Source organism: Doryrhamphus excisus, linkage group LG4 (assembly GCF_037039965.1).
Source record: "Doryrhamphus excisus strain RoL-2023G ecotype Guam linkage group LG4, RoL_Dexc_Guam_v1.1, whole genome shotgun sequence".
Classification (NCBI taxonomy): Eukaryota; Metazoa; Chordata; class Actinopteri; order Syngnathiformes; family Syngnathidae; genus Doryrhamphus; species Doryrhamphus excisus.
The window spans coordinates 5,491,369-5,508,154 of record NC_136360.1 but is presented as its reverse complement, the minus strand read 5'-3'; the positions used below and the strand labels follow the sequence as shown (position 1 = coordinate 5,508,154).

Genomic DNA, 16,786 nt, shown 5'->3' with positions numbered 1-16,786 from the left:
AAATATCTATTTATAGTGCGCTTCCTGACAGACCACGTGACTGACAGACCGTCAAGTTGATCCAGTTTTTGTGAGATCTACTGCATAGAAGAATTGAAAATATACTAAAGACAATTATTACTAGTGGGACCGTGTTCTTGCAGTAAATGCAATTGGGGTTAAGACTACACAATAAAGCAACATGTGACAAATAACATACAATTTCAAGGCAATAAACACATATAAAAACTTAAATATATGTAAGAAAGGTCATATAGAGGAACCTCAGTTAATGACGCCCCAGTTTTGGTATGATTCAGTTTTCAACAGAACGTTTAGCCCTGGTTTTCGTATACTGTACAAGTTTGCCCTGTACAAGGAATCAAGTCCCAAAACAAAACACTCTACTATAAATGTTGGTGACTCACTGTTTCTGTATTTTTTATTGAGTGAGCAGAGTCAGAGAGGGGGAATTTTTAATGTAGTTTTTTTTTTAATTATTGTATTAGTGTTTTTATTTTTATTTTACTAGCGACTTAACTTACCTGCTACTGTTGCATTTGGATTGTCAAGTGTTTGGCTTGGATTTGTTGCTGGAGACGTCTTCTGCACAGCTGCCAATTCGTCGGCCATCTCTGCGTGGAATTTGTATGTTGTATGTAACATATTAAGTTCATAGGTACGTATTAATGACGGTTTGTTTAAATGTGCCCTGTGATTGGCTGGTGACCAGTCCCGGGTGTACCCGGCCTTTTACCTCAAGTCAACTGGGATAGGCTCCAGCATTTGCCCATGACTGTAGTGAGCATAAGTGGCATAGAAGATTGATGGATGGATGGGTTTTTAATGAATGACCTAGGGATCCCCACACACTTCAACGTGGTATAGATGTATTGTTGCCATGTCCTTTATGTAGTAAGTGCATGATACAAAAGCAGATGCATTTGTGTCTTTCACATGAAAGTCCATTTCATCATCCGCTAATCTAGTAGACCAAATTATGGCAGTTTGATCGTGTTCCCTTTTAGTGCCCTGATCTGGACACAACAGTCTATTGATTCAGGCCACACTGGAAGGTAGTAGATATTGACCATGAAGCAATTGGCTGTGAGCATGCTGAATTTTTGCTTGGAGCTTCCAAAGTGCTTCACATTGACTTCTTCATTGATGAGCCAGTCCATTAACCTTCTGAGATATCTTAATCTAAGGCTCGTGTGAAACAAAAGCAAGGTCATTGGTTAGTTTTAAGAAGCTGAGTTTATGTAATTCAAATGCCTGTTTTCGTCATGCAACCTGCAAGATAAAGAGGCTTTATTTGACCTTTGTGGTTCTCATACAATAATTTATTATCATGTGAATCCTGGACCATGTATTGGACTACTATATCAACAAAACATTTCTTCACTGCTGTGGTATCAGATACTCATAGAGTTCTAAAACAATTGCTGTCCACATAAAAACACATTAATTTTGGTTTAATATTAATAATTGCTTAATATTTTGGATGACTATAATACAACATATTAATTAGATTATTGCATTAATGACATTTTTATGGGATAAATCATTCATTCATTCATTCATTTTCTACCGCTTTTTCCTCACAAGGGTCGCGGGGGTGCTGGAGCCTATCCCAGCTGTCTTCGGGCGAGAGGCGGGGTACACCCTGGACTGGTCGCCAGCCAACCACAGGGCACATATAGACAAACAACCATTCACACTCACATTCATACCTATGGACAATTAACCTAGCATGTTTTTGGAATGTGGGAGGAAATCGGAGTACCCGGAGAAAACCCACGCATGCACGGGGAGAACATGCAAACTCCAAATTAATTTGGTCATTTTTTAGTTTTTTTTTTCGGATTAATGTCATGTATACATGTATTTAACACTTACACAAATAAGAATGTCTTTTTCCAAAACAAAATCCAACACATCAAATGAAAACATCACATTAAATAATGTACCAGAGAAACACTGAAAGGCAAATGATGTGCACAATACAAGGGTAATATATGCAAATGTGGGCAAAGCATGCACTAAACCATAACAAGGATTAATTTCCAAGATGTACGTCATCGGAAGCTATTTTTAGGGCTTTTTAGTATACCTTAAAATACGCAGCTCTGTTTATTAACGCAGAAAAGAGCAAATTCTTGTCATGCCTGAGCATTGGTGCAGCTGATCTATTTTTAGCTGGGAACTACATCTGCTGTGACTGCAGACGCTGAGGGGAAATCACCAAAACACCTTCACACTGCTAGACGCTGTATTTGCACACACTCTTTTGTCATGGAAAGTTGTGTCTCTTGGAGAAAATCTTATTGTTTGCGATTATGACTGTTGGTTTGAATTGTCACCATACGGAAAGCAGTGTTGTTACATCACACTGAATCTCCCGTAACCCTGCCCGAAGACCCGCAGGTGGTCCAACTCCTTTGCAAGCAAGGAGAGGGAGAGGGACACGCACGAAGGCGGCGAGAGAGATAGACATGATGTTCACTTTTCTGATGACACACCAACAATCGTCAACCTGTGGATAGGGTGCGCATGGTGCGCCTGGGGGGAGGCGGAGGGCTCAGTTTTCACTTTCGGAGTCATGGAGCGGGAAGCGAGTCCGAGCAAGGAGTGCATCCAGAAAGTTGAAGTGCGGTGCGCCATCCCAGCTTCATGAATGGACCCATCATGGAGGAGATGCCTTTCCAAAGAGTGAAGACTCGGCGGAGAAAGGGTCACTGCCCAGCCGGTGCACCCCTGGACGCCATAGTGTGTGAGGACGAGTTCAACAGCCAGGAGCTGGAGGCTCTCTTCCAGAACTACAACCTGAAGCTGGAGCAGACAGCTACCCTCAAGGCGCTGGCGGTGCTCATTATCGCCGCGTCGTCGCTGTCCCTGGTGGAGCTGCTCGCCAACCCGCGTCTCACCCTCTCCAAGGGATCCAACCCCGTGCATTGCGTGGTTTTCCTGTCGCTGTTCATCGTCACCAATGTCAAATACCTACAAGTGACGCAGCTGCAGCAAATAGCCAAGCTCGCCTTGCTCTTCAGCTTCACCTTCGCGCTGCTCTGCTGCCCGTTTCCGTTGGCCCTGGGCACGTCGGAGACGGTGAGCGCCTCCGCAGCGGAGCATGGCGTGTGGCAGCTCATGCTGGTCACCCTGGTGGCTTACATGCTGCTGCCAGTGCGGACTCTGCTGGCTGTGATCTTTGGCGTCATGTTGGCTACATCTCATTTTATTGTCATCTCCACGTCGGTCACCAGGAGAACACAGGAGCTGTGGAGACCGGTAGGTGCTGCACCTGTGGCCCACGCACCTTTCTACCACCCACATTTTGCATCCATTCACAAGAGTGGCTGGTGCATTTCCTCGCACTGCTGACAAATGAGGCACATTTGAACCTTGAGGCTCCCACCCGTGACGTATGTGAAGCAATGTTGAGCTGGAGACATGCTCTTGCTCTGCAGACTTTGCAGACATTGCAGATTAGTGGGAAGTCCAATTATGAATAAATGCATGCAATAATGTGGCTGATGAGCTGTCCGGCTCGCTGTGCTGAAACAAGCGGGGATGAACCCTGCTCAGCCTCATTCCACATGCACAACTCAATTTGCATCCACATCATTGGAATCAAGGATGTGGGTAATGTCCACTTTATCTAAACTATATTTTAAATAAAACATTATTTCGCCAGGTCAGTTTGATAGAAATGCTGTCTGATTGTTTACGTATTTCAAGAAAGTCCTGGTCAAATGAACCGTAAAATATGCAATACGCACATTTTCCCACAGCAAGTCTGCTTAAAGTTTTATCAAACAAACACCAGTATGGATATATCATAACTGATTGCAGCCTTTTCAAAGTATACGGTATACAGAGCTTGATTCATAAGGATGCATTATTATTATTATTATTGTTTTTATTATTATTATTATTATTTTATTATTTTATTATTATTTTATTATTATTATTATTATTATTACCTTTATTTAACCAGGTTCAAATTAATTGAGATTAAAAATGTGGCAGTGACCTGGCCAAGTGGCAGCAGCACAATATAAACATTAACATATGAAAATAAGATAAACATCTCTGCATGGAGTTTGCATGTTCTCCCCATGTATGTTTTCTCCGTGTACTCCGGTTTCCTCACACATTCCAAAAACATGCATGTTAGCTTAATTGGTGACTCCAAATTGTCCTTAATGTTTTTTGGAATACCCAGAGAAAAACAATTCACACAAGGGGAGAACATGCAAACTCCACGCAGATATGCCCAAGTGGAGATTCAAACCCAGGTCAGACACATGTTACATTATCTTCTCCAAGGTAAAACAACCCTAAAGCCCTACTGTCACTTCCTGTCCTCCTTGTCATCCATATATCAGGTGTTATTGTGATTATAGGGGTGTTATTTCATATCTATAGGGCTTTGTTTTGATATTGGGATGGTTTAAATCTGTTGAGAAATGTAGAAAAGTAGTGAGTACTAAAGGGGAATTGCTCTTTGGAAAATGTAGAACTCTGGGAAAACCAGGAATTTCTGAAACAGATACCCGAATGTTTTGAATAAGCTGTATGCTTTGGTGTTGGAGTGGTTTGAGAAATGTGAGAAATACTGCACAAAAAACTAATGTTGTCTTGGAAATTGTGGAATTCTGTAAAATGTGGGAATTTTGTAGAATTTTTCTAACTAATATTTGATGTTGGATTGGTTTTGAAACAGTTGGGGAATTTGTGAGAAATCCATCAAAAATGGGGCGGAATAGGAATAATAAATAGAAGCCTTTTGGTGCAGAATAAATCTTCAACAAACCTCAAGAATCCAAGATCCAAATATCCAACATTTGCGCATAAGATGATAATTAACTCATAAACTGATATCACCAGGAAAAAGTGGCTTTTAATTGTCTCGAAGGTCATCAGTGAAAATGAAGAGATTTTACGTCTACTTCATTTACACCTCTGCAAATGGAATAAGAAGCCACTTTTCATCCGTGGAATCTGAATAAATGGTCCCTAATGGGACTCATAGAGCGTCGTATAACACAGGTGGTGTTTTACTGAGGAGAAGAGACAACAAATGCCACATCTTGGTGTATACCAGCATTGTTTTTGTCATTACTTAGACCATTAATCATTAAAACACTGTCTGCTAGCCTCTTCACTGAAAACCTATTGTTCTCCATGTCACACCATGACTGCTCTTGATGTGTGCCATTGTGTAGCCTACGCAAACACACATTCAGACACATGATATTCAGATTCACACAGAAAGGTAAAGATAAAATGACTTGTCACCAGTACCTTGGAGTCCAATAATGGACTCTATGGAGTACATGAGTGAATTATTGGAAAACAATTGACTTCAATATTGTACTCCTTTTCCTGAAATTGCACGTGCAAATGCCCATCCATCCACCTTTGTCTACAGCGTTTGCTCTTGTTTGTGTTTAGCTGGTAGCCAATGCAGTGCTGTTCACCAGTGTCAACTTGTCGGGGGTGTTTGTGAGGATTCTCACCGAGCGCACCCAGAGGAAAGTCTTTCTCCAGGCTCGCAACTGCATCGAGGAGAGACTGAGACTGGAGGATGAGAACGAAAAACAGGTGAGGTGCAAGCTGGTGCCATGCTTCCAAAGCATTGTCTTGTGTGTGTGTGTGTGTGTTTTAATTAAATCTTTACAGCTCATTACAGGTTTCAGGTGAAAATGCATTCTGACAACATTCCCACAAGAAGGCAGTAACTATGACAGCAGCTATTTTAGGAAAGAATAATTACTGCACTTGTGTTGCAAATTCCACACCTTGCTCACCTATGTATATGTACCATCTAAAGTAACTTAGGAACAGTCAGGTGACTCTAACAGATCCCTACACACAAAAAAACACCCACACCAAATGGTAAACTGTAAAATAATTCATCAATGTCGCGCATGCAACAATATATAAACCACAACATTGTCACACACACTTAGCACCTGTGCTTTTTAGATGACTTGTGGATATGCTGTGTTTTCCCGAGCAGGAACAGGTTCTCGTCTGACAGGTAATTACACAAGCAGATTGCTTTCATGGCCTCCATACTTCAGTAAAGGTCACAGTTTATCTGGGTGAAAGAAAAGCACACACAACTTGATTGGGATCTATCAACAACAAGTGTGCAACTGGGCACACAAACAGTTGTGGATTTGAATTCCATCCATCAAACAGGCGTTTTTTTTTTATCACTGTGGTTGTTTGGGGTTTTGACTTGAGCTAACGATGGATTGATTTATGAACATGTGTTCTACAAGTGTCTGGTCAGTTGACCTCACAAAGCATTGGAGTTCTCATTTCATGCTAAGCTTTTTGGAACATTGTTCTAAGGCCAATGTGTGGAAAAAAAATGCAATGCCATCGCAAACAGTCATTATCAGTGGACAAAGTTTAGTTGTCATGGAGATAAATGTCTTGACATTCAAACGCTGTGGCCGACATGATTTTTTGTCGTCACTATGGAAGCGTGCCTCAGTCCAACAAAAAGGTGTTTAGACACCCCCCCCCACACACACACACACACAAACTCACAGAGACTGATACTAGGGTAACGATGGACACGGGGCACAATGACTTGGGGACCTGTACCAGACTACTTTCATGATTTCATGGTTAGATCACACAGACAGCAGAGATGTCACCAAGTGTTGTCGTCTACAAGGAGTCAACAGAACAGGCGGATGGTAAATTGACTTTGTAGCTATTACTGAAAAGATTGCAAGAATTAAAGTGACCATTCAGTAGAACTCTTGATCATGATTAAGTTGTAGGTATTCATGTGTGTCACAAGTACAGAGGAATCTTGGTTAGCGTCATTAATCTGTTCCAGAAGGTCCGACTCAACTAAATCATTTTTTCTCGGAATTATGTAAATCCAGTTAATCTATTCCAGAAATTCAAAAAGCATCTTTTTATAATGTTGCAATTATATTTTTACATGCAGAAAACATTTATACAGATATGCAAACATATATACACATATGATGAAATGGATAAATTAGCATTTAACTTCACTTTGACCTTGATTGAAGATGCGATTGTTGACAAAGATGTGGCAATGTGACAGTGAGCTCCACTCAGATGCCCCCTTCGTGTTTTGCTGTGAATTTTTTGTTTATTTCAATAATGTTTCTCACCTTCTTTATCAAAACGATGCCACTTGCATCTTTCTTTGGCTCCATTTTGGAGTTTTGTGTTTATTTACAGCCATGCTCAAAAGAGAAGCAGAGACTTGTGGTGTAACTGTGCAAATTAGCAAAAAACTACAGAGTCAACTGCTGATGACATCATAGATGGGCAACAGAGCTGACTTCTGCTTCCCTTTTTCCTGAATGCTAAAGAGAAAAAATTGGCAAAATTTTGTTCTGCTGTAAATGTTGTACATTAACCGAAAACGGTTCCACTGTATTAGAGAGCTACATAGAAATTCATATCTGAGGCAAAAGAAAATGAATAAAATGTTGGAAAAAACGAAACAAAACATAGAAAGATAGAATGTAAAAGCATCCAGAAAATCTGTGTTTGATTGAGTGAAATAATTATTTCATTCCCTATCAACCAGCAAGTATTCTGACCATGACAGACCTCTAATGTGCATGCCCATTAAGCACACAAATTAGTCCTGTCCATTTAGGAAAGTACTAATGATCTTGGCTCATTATGTGCATAAAAGACAGAAACAGTATCTTCCATTCAAACCTTTGCACAACCACGGGCAAGACCAAAGAGCTATGATATGAACAATATTGTAGACCTGCACATGACTGGAAGGGACAAAAAGACCGTCAACAAGAAGCTCAGTGAGAAATAACATGATTGGCTCAAGAAACACAAGCTAATAGTCAACTTGCTTTGAACTGCAATGTAAGACTTAAAAGAACTGGAATTTTTGACTGGAATTGACTGGATTGGATGATTAATTTATTAAACTTGGCATTGAACAAATACAGATACACATGGGGTTTAATGGGGTTTCTGCCCTTAATGTGGATGTGTTCATCATGATTATATATTCATAGCTTTACAGGTATCTGCAATGACAAAACTTTATTGTGGTGACTCAGGTGACAGTGGTTTGTTTGTTTTATCCTTGAATTAGTCATTATTGATTTACTCAGACTGTACACCTAACATACCGAAGCCACATAAATACCCGCTACACATATAAAAATAATACAAGTTATAATTAAATCATGACATATCTTCATAATGATATTCACACCTCAGTGTTCTTCAAATGGTTTGACTACTGTATTTTGGGTTTTATTTACCTTTTATTGAATTGTTATGGAAAAATAAGGGAATTTCTTTCACTACATTTCATACAAAAATAATGATTGTTGTCGATGTTGCTCAACAAATGTTCTAACAGAGAAGAGTTGTTGATATTTATAACCCTTTCCCTTTTCAGGAGCGTCTGCTGATGAGTCTACTGCCCAGGAATGTTGCCATGGAGATGAAGGAGGACTTTCTGAAGCCGCCCGAGAGGATCTTTCACAAGATCTACATCCAACGTCATGACAATGTCAGGTATGGCGGTGTCATGACAACTGTGGACCATAAGGTGTACAGAGAGGGAACCTGGTGTGTTTTCATCCAGATGTCACCTGCTAAGGCATCAAGGTCAAGAATAGAAAAGCAATTGAGATAAAGCAATGAAGTAGACTTAATTAGTGGTGGGCCTGATTCCTCTACGTATATGTAACATGTTTTTGGCCAATCACATTTAAGCTTCTTTGTGTTCCCGTGTCGATCTAATCTGCCCAGGGCCTTCAGATTCAGTAGTTCTGGCCGAATGCAGTGCACTCAAAAAGGCCAAAATAGGACGCAGTGATGGACAGTTACTGCCATCAAAAGTCACACGACAGGCACAACAATCATTAACACGGGCTAATGTTACAGCCTTAACCCTTGCTAAGATAAACCCCGATGTCACTTCCGATGTATCTGCATTCCATGCTCGCGACACAACATCAAAGACTGCAGGACAGGAAGACCTGGAAGTGGATCCAGACAACAACAAAAGAAAAATTATTTTTAAATATATATATATATATATATATATATATATATATATATATATATATATATATATATATATATATATATATATATATATATGTATGTATTAGAAAGACTGCAGGGTAGACAAGTGGTCTCATATTTCAGATTTGGTAAAGGATACAGCATATGTTGAAAACAGGAGGTGAACAATGTATTAGCAATTGATATCAAACTAAGGTGGGGGTGTAATTAAATAAGCTCTCCTTCCAATTCCTTTTCATTAATTTTCTACTGCTTATAATCACAAGGGTTGTGGGGGTGCTGGAGCCTATCCCAGCTGACTTTGGGCGAGAGGCAGGATATACACCCTGGACTGGTCGCCAGCCAATCACAGGGCACATATAGACAAACAACCATTCACACTCACATTCATACCTATGGACAAATTGGAGTTGCCAATTAACCATGCATGTTTTTGGAATGTGAATTGAACTCAATTGTGAATTGTAATGGATTCTATTCCAGTGTAACCTGTATGCATGTTCCAAATACATTATACTGTATAATACATGTTTTTTTTAGGGTCAAATCAGTTTACCTCTTACTACTTATATTTGGTTTAACTGTGCAATCAAATACAAATGGCAAACAATAGCTTGGGAATGTTTTTTTCCTGAGAACAATGATGCTGAAAACATTTACCAAAGTTTGAATGAATAATATAACAGTTCTGTAATACAATAAACGAATAATGTATGGCTCATCCATCACTTCACGGATATAAAATCAAAAAGCAATTAGCCAAAAAAAAGACTGGAAGTTTATCGATTCATCCAAGTTTTATGCCATTTGAGGATTGTTTTCTTCTCGCTTATTAATTGAAAAAGAAAAGAAAAAAGTTTAATAGCTATAACAACATATTTGTGGTAGTCCCTGGCGTATGAATTTCATCAGCATTTTCAGCCGACACGTTGAAGCTGCAATGAAGATCATATTAGCGTGTGAGAGTCTGGCCTGACTTTGAGCTGATTACATTGCTACAAAGCTCTAAAGAGAATAAGTGAGCTGCTTCAGCATTAGTGGATGTGGGAGTGGAGGCCAGGTAGAATGTCAACAGCACTCCTATCAAGAGGCAAGCCTTTCCACCATGTCTGTATCTTTTTTTTTTACTCTGCCTGTCTGCTTGGCTCCCACTTCTTTACAGTTCAGGAGCATCTCTGCTCTTGCTACTACTTAACTACCCTGGTCCAAACATCACCATCCAGATCAGGTTCTATCTCATGGGACTTGCTGCACAATGGAAACACATGCATAGGGCATGGCATCTTCCTGATTTGGCCCCGTTTTCTGTCGAGTTGCGGTCATGATCGCAGCTTTTCATTCATCAGGCTCACAAACAACTAGTCTGTGCTGCCACAACAAGCATGGCAACTCAGAACCACAAACAATATTTTCAGTCTAATGTCTGCCAAATATCAAATAATGCAATAAGCCATAGGTCAAAACCACTTGAGATATGTTGCTAAAATTACGACTGTAAATTGTTATGACCTGGCTCTAAGGGAGCGACAAGTACAAAACACGGAATCTGGACTTGCCATACAATGCCACACATTTATTATGTATTTATTATTCATTAGCAACCATCCTGTTACACCAAATCCTCAACAAGAACTCAAACTGCAAGTCTAACTCCATGTCTGCATCAGATTCCACTGAGTGTAGTAGACCTAGGGTAGTCCCTCCACTCTAGGTTCTGCAGTATCCTGGAGAGAGAGAGAGAGAGAGAAAGAGCGAAAGACGGAGAGAGCAGCCAAGCAACCCTGGCGGCACGCACACCCACTCCCTAAAAAGAACACTGAGTACATGTCAAAGTGTCCATGTACACTCAACCCACAAACTCAAAAATGTAGCCACAAGCATCAAATACGATAAACATTTGATCCATTGCCAATCTAGTAAAAATTCACCCCCCTGAAGAAAAAAAAAAAAATTAATCATCATAGGGAATAAAGGTCTGCTCCAATTGTGGACGTTAATTAATGGTGCCACTACAGTTGAAAGGTAAGGTTTGTGCAAACAATAGTAACAAACAAGACGTAAAAGTTCTTTCCAACAGGGTACTCATTAATGACTGTTACTCTAGCCGGGCCAGGCCGCCCTACCACCCACACATCAACACCTTATCAAGATCAGTAATTGTAGCTTTGGTAAATGTTGCTAAATTAATGATCAATGTGCCTTTTTACTCAGGCGGTTAAACAAAGCTTCAATGAGTAAGAGATGTTCCTGCCAGGTCTCACTATATACAATCATAATCATAATCGTAATAGATAGCAACCCTGACACAACCAGAAAGTTCAGAAAGTTACACACCAAAAGTCATTATTCATGTGTTTTATTCATGCATCCGTTACTTATTTACTTATTTCATCATGATCAATGTCATGCAGGTTTGAGTATCCAGGTTTGAGTTTGAGTTGAAACCACATTAAAAAGACACGGATAACTATTTATTGGAGGAGACAAATCAGCACTTTCTTTTTTAGGTAAATGTCCAATCACTGCACAGACCTCACAGCTAGAAGACCTGGGTTCAATTCCACCCTCGGCCATCTCTGTATGGAGTTTGCATGTTCTCCCCCCGTGCATGCGTGGGTTTTCTCCGGGTACTCCGGTTTCCTCCCACATTCCAAAAACATGCTAGGTTAATTGGCGACTCCAAATTGTCCATAGGTATGAATGTGAGTGTGAATGGTTGTTTGTCTATATGAATGGCTGGCGACCAGTCCAGGGCCACCCCCGCGACCCTCGTGAGGATAAGCGGTAGAAAATGAATGAATGAATGAATGTCCAATCACTGAGCCAATATTATCGACTCTGTGCTTGGGTGGACGACTTTTTCTTCGAAACTACAAGTGTACAAAAGATTGGCCTGAACCAAAGGTGACGTCACATCTGGCATTAATCAGAGAACACGATCGCTTACATGACCGGGTGTGTTCGGCGGTGACGGTGATTTTGGTTTACTGTTACACTCTTATGTGATACTGTGTTGCATTACCTTCATTCACTCACTGTTGGAAAAAAAACAAAGATTTCTATGAGCATCAAACATCTGTGACATAAATCATTTTATCCCAAAAAAGCACTGAAGTTGTCAATTCTCTTTTTCTTTACTCCTCGTAGAGCTTTCTACAGTCAAACTTAGTCAGTGAGATCTATAACATCTTGTTTTGTTGCCATCTGCCCCGTCCCCGAGGAAATGAAATTAGGGCTAAGTAGCTTTCATCACCTTCCTCAGCCGCACTCACCATTTCGCCAGCAGCATTCATTTCAAACCTGTAATTTATTTAGTGATAGCAGGCTACCGCTAAATGCTGCTTTCACTTATTAAGTTTGCTACTCACTGATTGTCCATTAGTACATTTCTGTCAACAACAAGCAAAACATCCTTTATGACGTTAATTCACATTTCTGTGTGCATCAAAGCAATATAAAATTTTATGTTACGACAAGATTGTTTTAACCTTTTTTGTCTGTCTTTGCAGCATCTTATTTGCAGATATTGTCGGGTTCACCAGTTTGGCGTCCCAGTGTACTGCTCAGGAATTGGTCAAACTTCTTAATGAACTTTTTGGGAAGTTTGATGAACTTGCTACAGTAAGTGGATGGTTTTTATGTTCCATTAATCCCTCCAATGATAGTTGAAAGGATTTATGTGTTCTATATTTTTAAAATAAGAGGTTGAATAGACCGCTTTTTAGACTTTTAATTCTATGCTACAAATCAAACTAAATCTACGCTACAAAAATTGACACCTTGGAAATTTTATCTAATAATATAGCTCATTAATAAAATATCTCAAGGGCCAATAAAAAATGTGTTGTGTGCCAAAAATGGCCCCCGTGCCTCACTTTTGACACCACTGTCTTTTCATAGACAGTAAGATAACTTTGTTAGTGTTTCAATGGACAAAACAAAACATATTATTGAATCCGGAAGCTCATTTAATATGCTGTGCCATATTGATCCTGTAGCCTGGAGAGGCTGACTGAAATAGAGGAAGAGCAGATGAAGGTCAAGAAGGCGAAGTAAATGGAAGGGTTCGAAGGGGAGAGATGAGTAAACTGATTTTTAGAGAGAGGGAGGAGATAAGAGCTTGAGAGATTAGGTTGTGCGTGTGAGAGAGAAAGAGAGAGGCATATGAACACTGTTGAGACTCTTGGACTTGAGAAAAGTAGCGAGTATTGGGAGCAGACATTGTACATCAATAAGCTTCTGTTGAGTCGTTCTCTGGGAAAGAAGATTAGGCGACTGTAAGGTTATCTGTAACCAGACAACTGTATCACATAAATACTGCACGTCACACACATGCATATACAAAAACACATGTTTTATCATTATAATTTAATTCATACCATACAGTGTGCCAAATCAGTGACTCAGGCCAAACAGATGGAGTGACCAGAGTGGCGGCACCCACTTGGCATAGCATGCCAGAAATAGACTCACCAACAACCAGAGTAGTGATTCTAACAAGACTTCACAAGCAGATTTAGTTAACTCCACTGAAGAGTATGCTGTTATTGTATCATCATTTGGAATGTTTATTAGTAAATAAGGATTGACACTCTGAATAATTATAGGTATACATGCATTTGTAATATTTCGGTAGGGAACCTTTGGTTTGGTACACAGCAGTATATATTTCCCATTTGTATCAACAGTCGGGAACAGGAAGTGTGCCTCGTCAGCATGCGTCTACTCGGTAAAAAAAACTACAGTGTAGTCCAGCCTTTTTCAATCATGGCTATTGATAGTGCTAAGGAAAATTCAAAGCCCAGGGACTCTCTTCTGTCAGTGAAATATGCTTTTTGCCTTGCCATTGGTAATAAAATATGTAAATGGACAAAGATGAGACCAAAGCAGTGTCCCAGGACTGCTCAGCTGAACTGGGGAACGGGGCTACAAGGTGGAACTATTTAGGCTGAACTTCATGTATTGGAGAGTTACCTGCCATTGGTTTTTATTTTACGTTTCATTTTAAAAATCATGATAAATAAACATACAGTTATTGAAATACAATTCTTAAATTATCTCCTAGGGGTTTGTTGTTTTTGTAAGATTTGACAACACGACACATCCCTCAGGCTAAATATGGTAGCAATGAATCATCTGCTGTTTGCTATCCACCCAACTTTTCACTTGCTCCACATCTCAATGACCAAAAGGAGACTGCTTTCTTTTCATTTATACAGGTGAATAGCAAACTTGTATCCTTGGTGTGCAACAAGTGTTGACGCTCAAAAATATCATATTTGGCACCACTATGAGACTCATCTTGGTGAAAGGTGCAACATCTTGCAAGGCTAACTGAAAGAGAGATCATACATGAATTGGTGGGGCTGTTGAAACAGCCGTCCATTTTCACCTGTACCAGAGAGGCCAGTGAAGCAGTAGTGAAAGCCAGCTAGATTACCCTCAAACCTGTATTCCATACCATCAAAGCCCACTATCCACACAAATCAAAGCCAGGCCAGGGGTAGGGCAAATGACCGAACCCAAATACATACAAATACAATGTCATTTTACAACATATACATGCCACATACATGATTTGGCACCATGGAGAGCGACTATGTGATTTTGTCCGTCAAACAAATATGAAGTATGACAAAGTAATGGGAGGCGGAAGGTGTCAACCTCTTGGGGGTTTAAGAGACCTACCAACATTTGGACTCTTGAATACGCCGGTATGCTTCACTGCACTCCATTTTGTTGCATTTTTTTACTGGAGAAAGAAAAATCATGGGCGCTCTTCTGGTGTGACGTTGTACAAACTAGTATAATAGAAGCCATTGTAACAGAAAGCTAGAATATCATACAGCACTTCATATTTATATACAGTGTATCCTACTCATAGCACTCATGGCTATATGTCACTCGCTTGACCTCTAAGCCAAGTGATCTCTACAGACAGTTTACACTTGATCTCTACATCCACACACTTTCACAAAAGTCACATGATCACTCGGATTATCCCCTTGATTTCATTTTGCATGCCAGTAATCAGTCGTGGCTTAATACAGATATAGAGACAGAGGAAAAGGAAGATCACGATACAAGGTGATATGTAGTGAGCGATCAGTGCTACAGTAGACAGTAATCTATTATATGGAAAGGTTGTGTGCATGTGTATGAAGCTGCAGGCTAATTGAGATACACTGTAGTATTAGCAAGGAAGACGATTACTTTTAATTGAGTTCCAACCGTATTTTCTGGACTATAAGTCACTATAAGTCACTTGCGTATTCAGTGAGGGTAGCTGTCTTTAAAAGAAGCTGTATCACCATGGGGGCTGCACAGCGGCACGGTGGCCAAGTGGTTAGTGCACAGACCTCACAGCTAGGAGACCCAAGTTCAATCCCACCATCGGCCATCTCTGTGTGGAGTTTGCATGTTCTCCTCGTTCATGCGTGGGTTTTCTCCGGGTAGTCCGGTTTCCTCCCACATTCCAAAAACATGCTAGGTTAATTGGTGACTCCAAATTGTCCATAGGTATGAATGTGAGTGTGAATGGTTGTTTGTCTATATGTGCCCTTTTTGATTTTTATAGGTTTTTTAGGTTTTGAATCTCCATTTGGGCGTCTCAGTGTGGAGATTGACCATTCTCCTCATCTGTGGGTGGGCTAATTGAAGACTCTACATTGTCCATAGGTATAAATGTGAGTGTGAATGGTTGTTTGTCTATATGTACCCTGTGATTGGCTGGCGACCTGTCCAAGCAATACCCTGCTCTCAACCGAAGTGATCTGGGATAAGCTTCAGCTCAGTCGTGACACTAATAGAAAATTGATGGATTGATCTTTGGAGATAATAATAGTCAGTTCTTTGGCCAGTGTCATTATTCACATTGTATTGTAACATACGTAAATGTGCACCTCCAGCTGGAAATGTATTATTTTGTTGTTCTTTAAAAACAGTTTCTCCATATAGCCTCTGTGCATATACAGTAAGTTTGTGTGTGAGGTTGTGTGCATGTGTGTGTCATCAACCCAGTTTGTGCAAAACGTGCACTGCGACAAATAGCAGATCTGTCTGGGAATGTGTGGGTGGGATTCTACTTCAAGACCGTGTCGGCACAATTAGAGTTGGGCTCAACTACAAGCACACACACTGATGATTTTCATAAGTACAGATGCTACTGTATATTATTTTCATGCAGTCACTCAAATTTGATATAGCCAAAGTAAAATACAAAAAATAAAATAAAATAAAAAACTTATTTCATTTCAGCTGTTAAAGGGGACCTATTATGCTAATTTTCAGCTCTTTGTATTGACTTGTAAACTAGCAGTTATACACGATAACCTGCACAGAAACCTTTCTAGATCTTCCAGAATCTGCACCTATTCCAGCTGTATTTCCTTTGATTTCCAAAGTGGTCTGTTTAAATGTATTTCACCCTTTATTTCACCTCTTATTTATAAGAGTTCAAGTCAATTGAATGTGACATATTTCTGTGTCTTTAGGAGAATCACTGCAGGCGTATAAAGATCCTTGGGGACTGTTATTACTGTGTATCAGGATTGACCCAACCCAAGGCAGACCACGCCCACTGCTGTGTCGAAATGGGCCTGGACATGATTGACACCATAGCGTGAGTCACATCGACACATATTGTACATGCACACATACTGGATGTTCCTTCCACATTCATACACTAACACACACATGTACAAACACGGACCAAGAAATTATTTAA

General features: G+C 40.1%; 1 protein-coding gene across 6 annotated transcripts in view; it reads left to right on the top strand.

Moving 5' to 3' along the window:
• Positions 1–2,158: 2,158 nt before the first annotated feature.
• The window catches only part of adcy1a (adenylate cyclase 1a), a 36,220-nt gene continuing 21,592 nt past the window's right edge, over positions 2,159–16,786 (top strand). For 3 of the 6 annotated variants that reach the window (XM_078790027.1, XM_078790028.1, XM_058073586.2), the window contains exons 1-5: positions 2,162–3,267; positions 5,437–5,586; positions 8,426–8,544; positions 12,570–12,681; positions 16,554–16,681. In XM_078790027.1, the coding sequence (XP_078646153.1) occupies positions 2,653–3,267; positions 5,437–5,586; positions 8,426–8,544; positions 12,570–12,681; positions 16,554–16,681 (1,124 nt within the window). In that variant the 5' untranslated portion in view covers positions 2,162–2,652. Of the gene's footprint in view, positions 3,268–5,436; positions 5,587–8,425; positions 8,545–12,569; positions 12,682–16,553; positions 16,682–16,786 lie in introns of all 6 variants that reach the window. The other 3 variants (XR_013627258.1, XR_009129882.2, XM_058073585.2) reach the window with 3 other exon arrangements.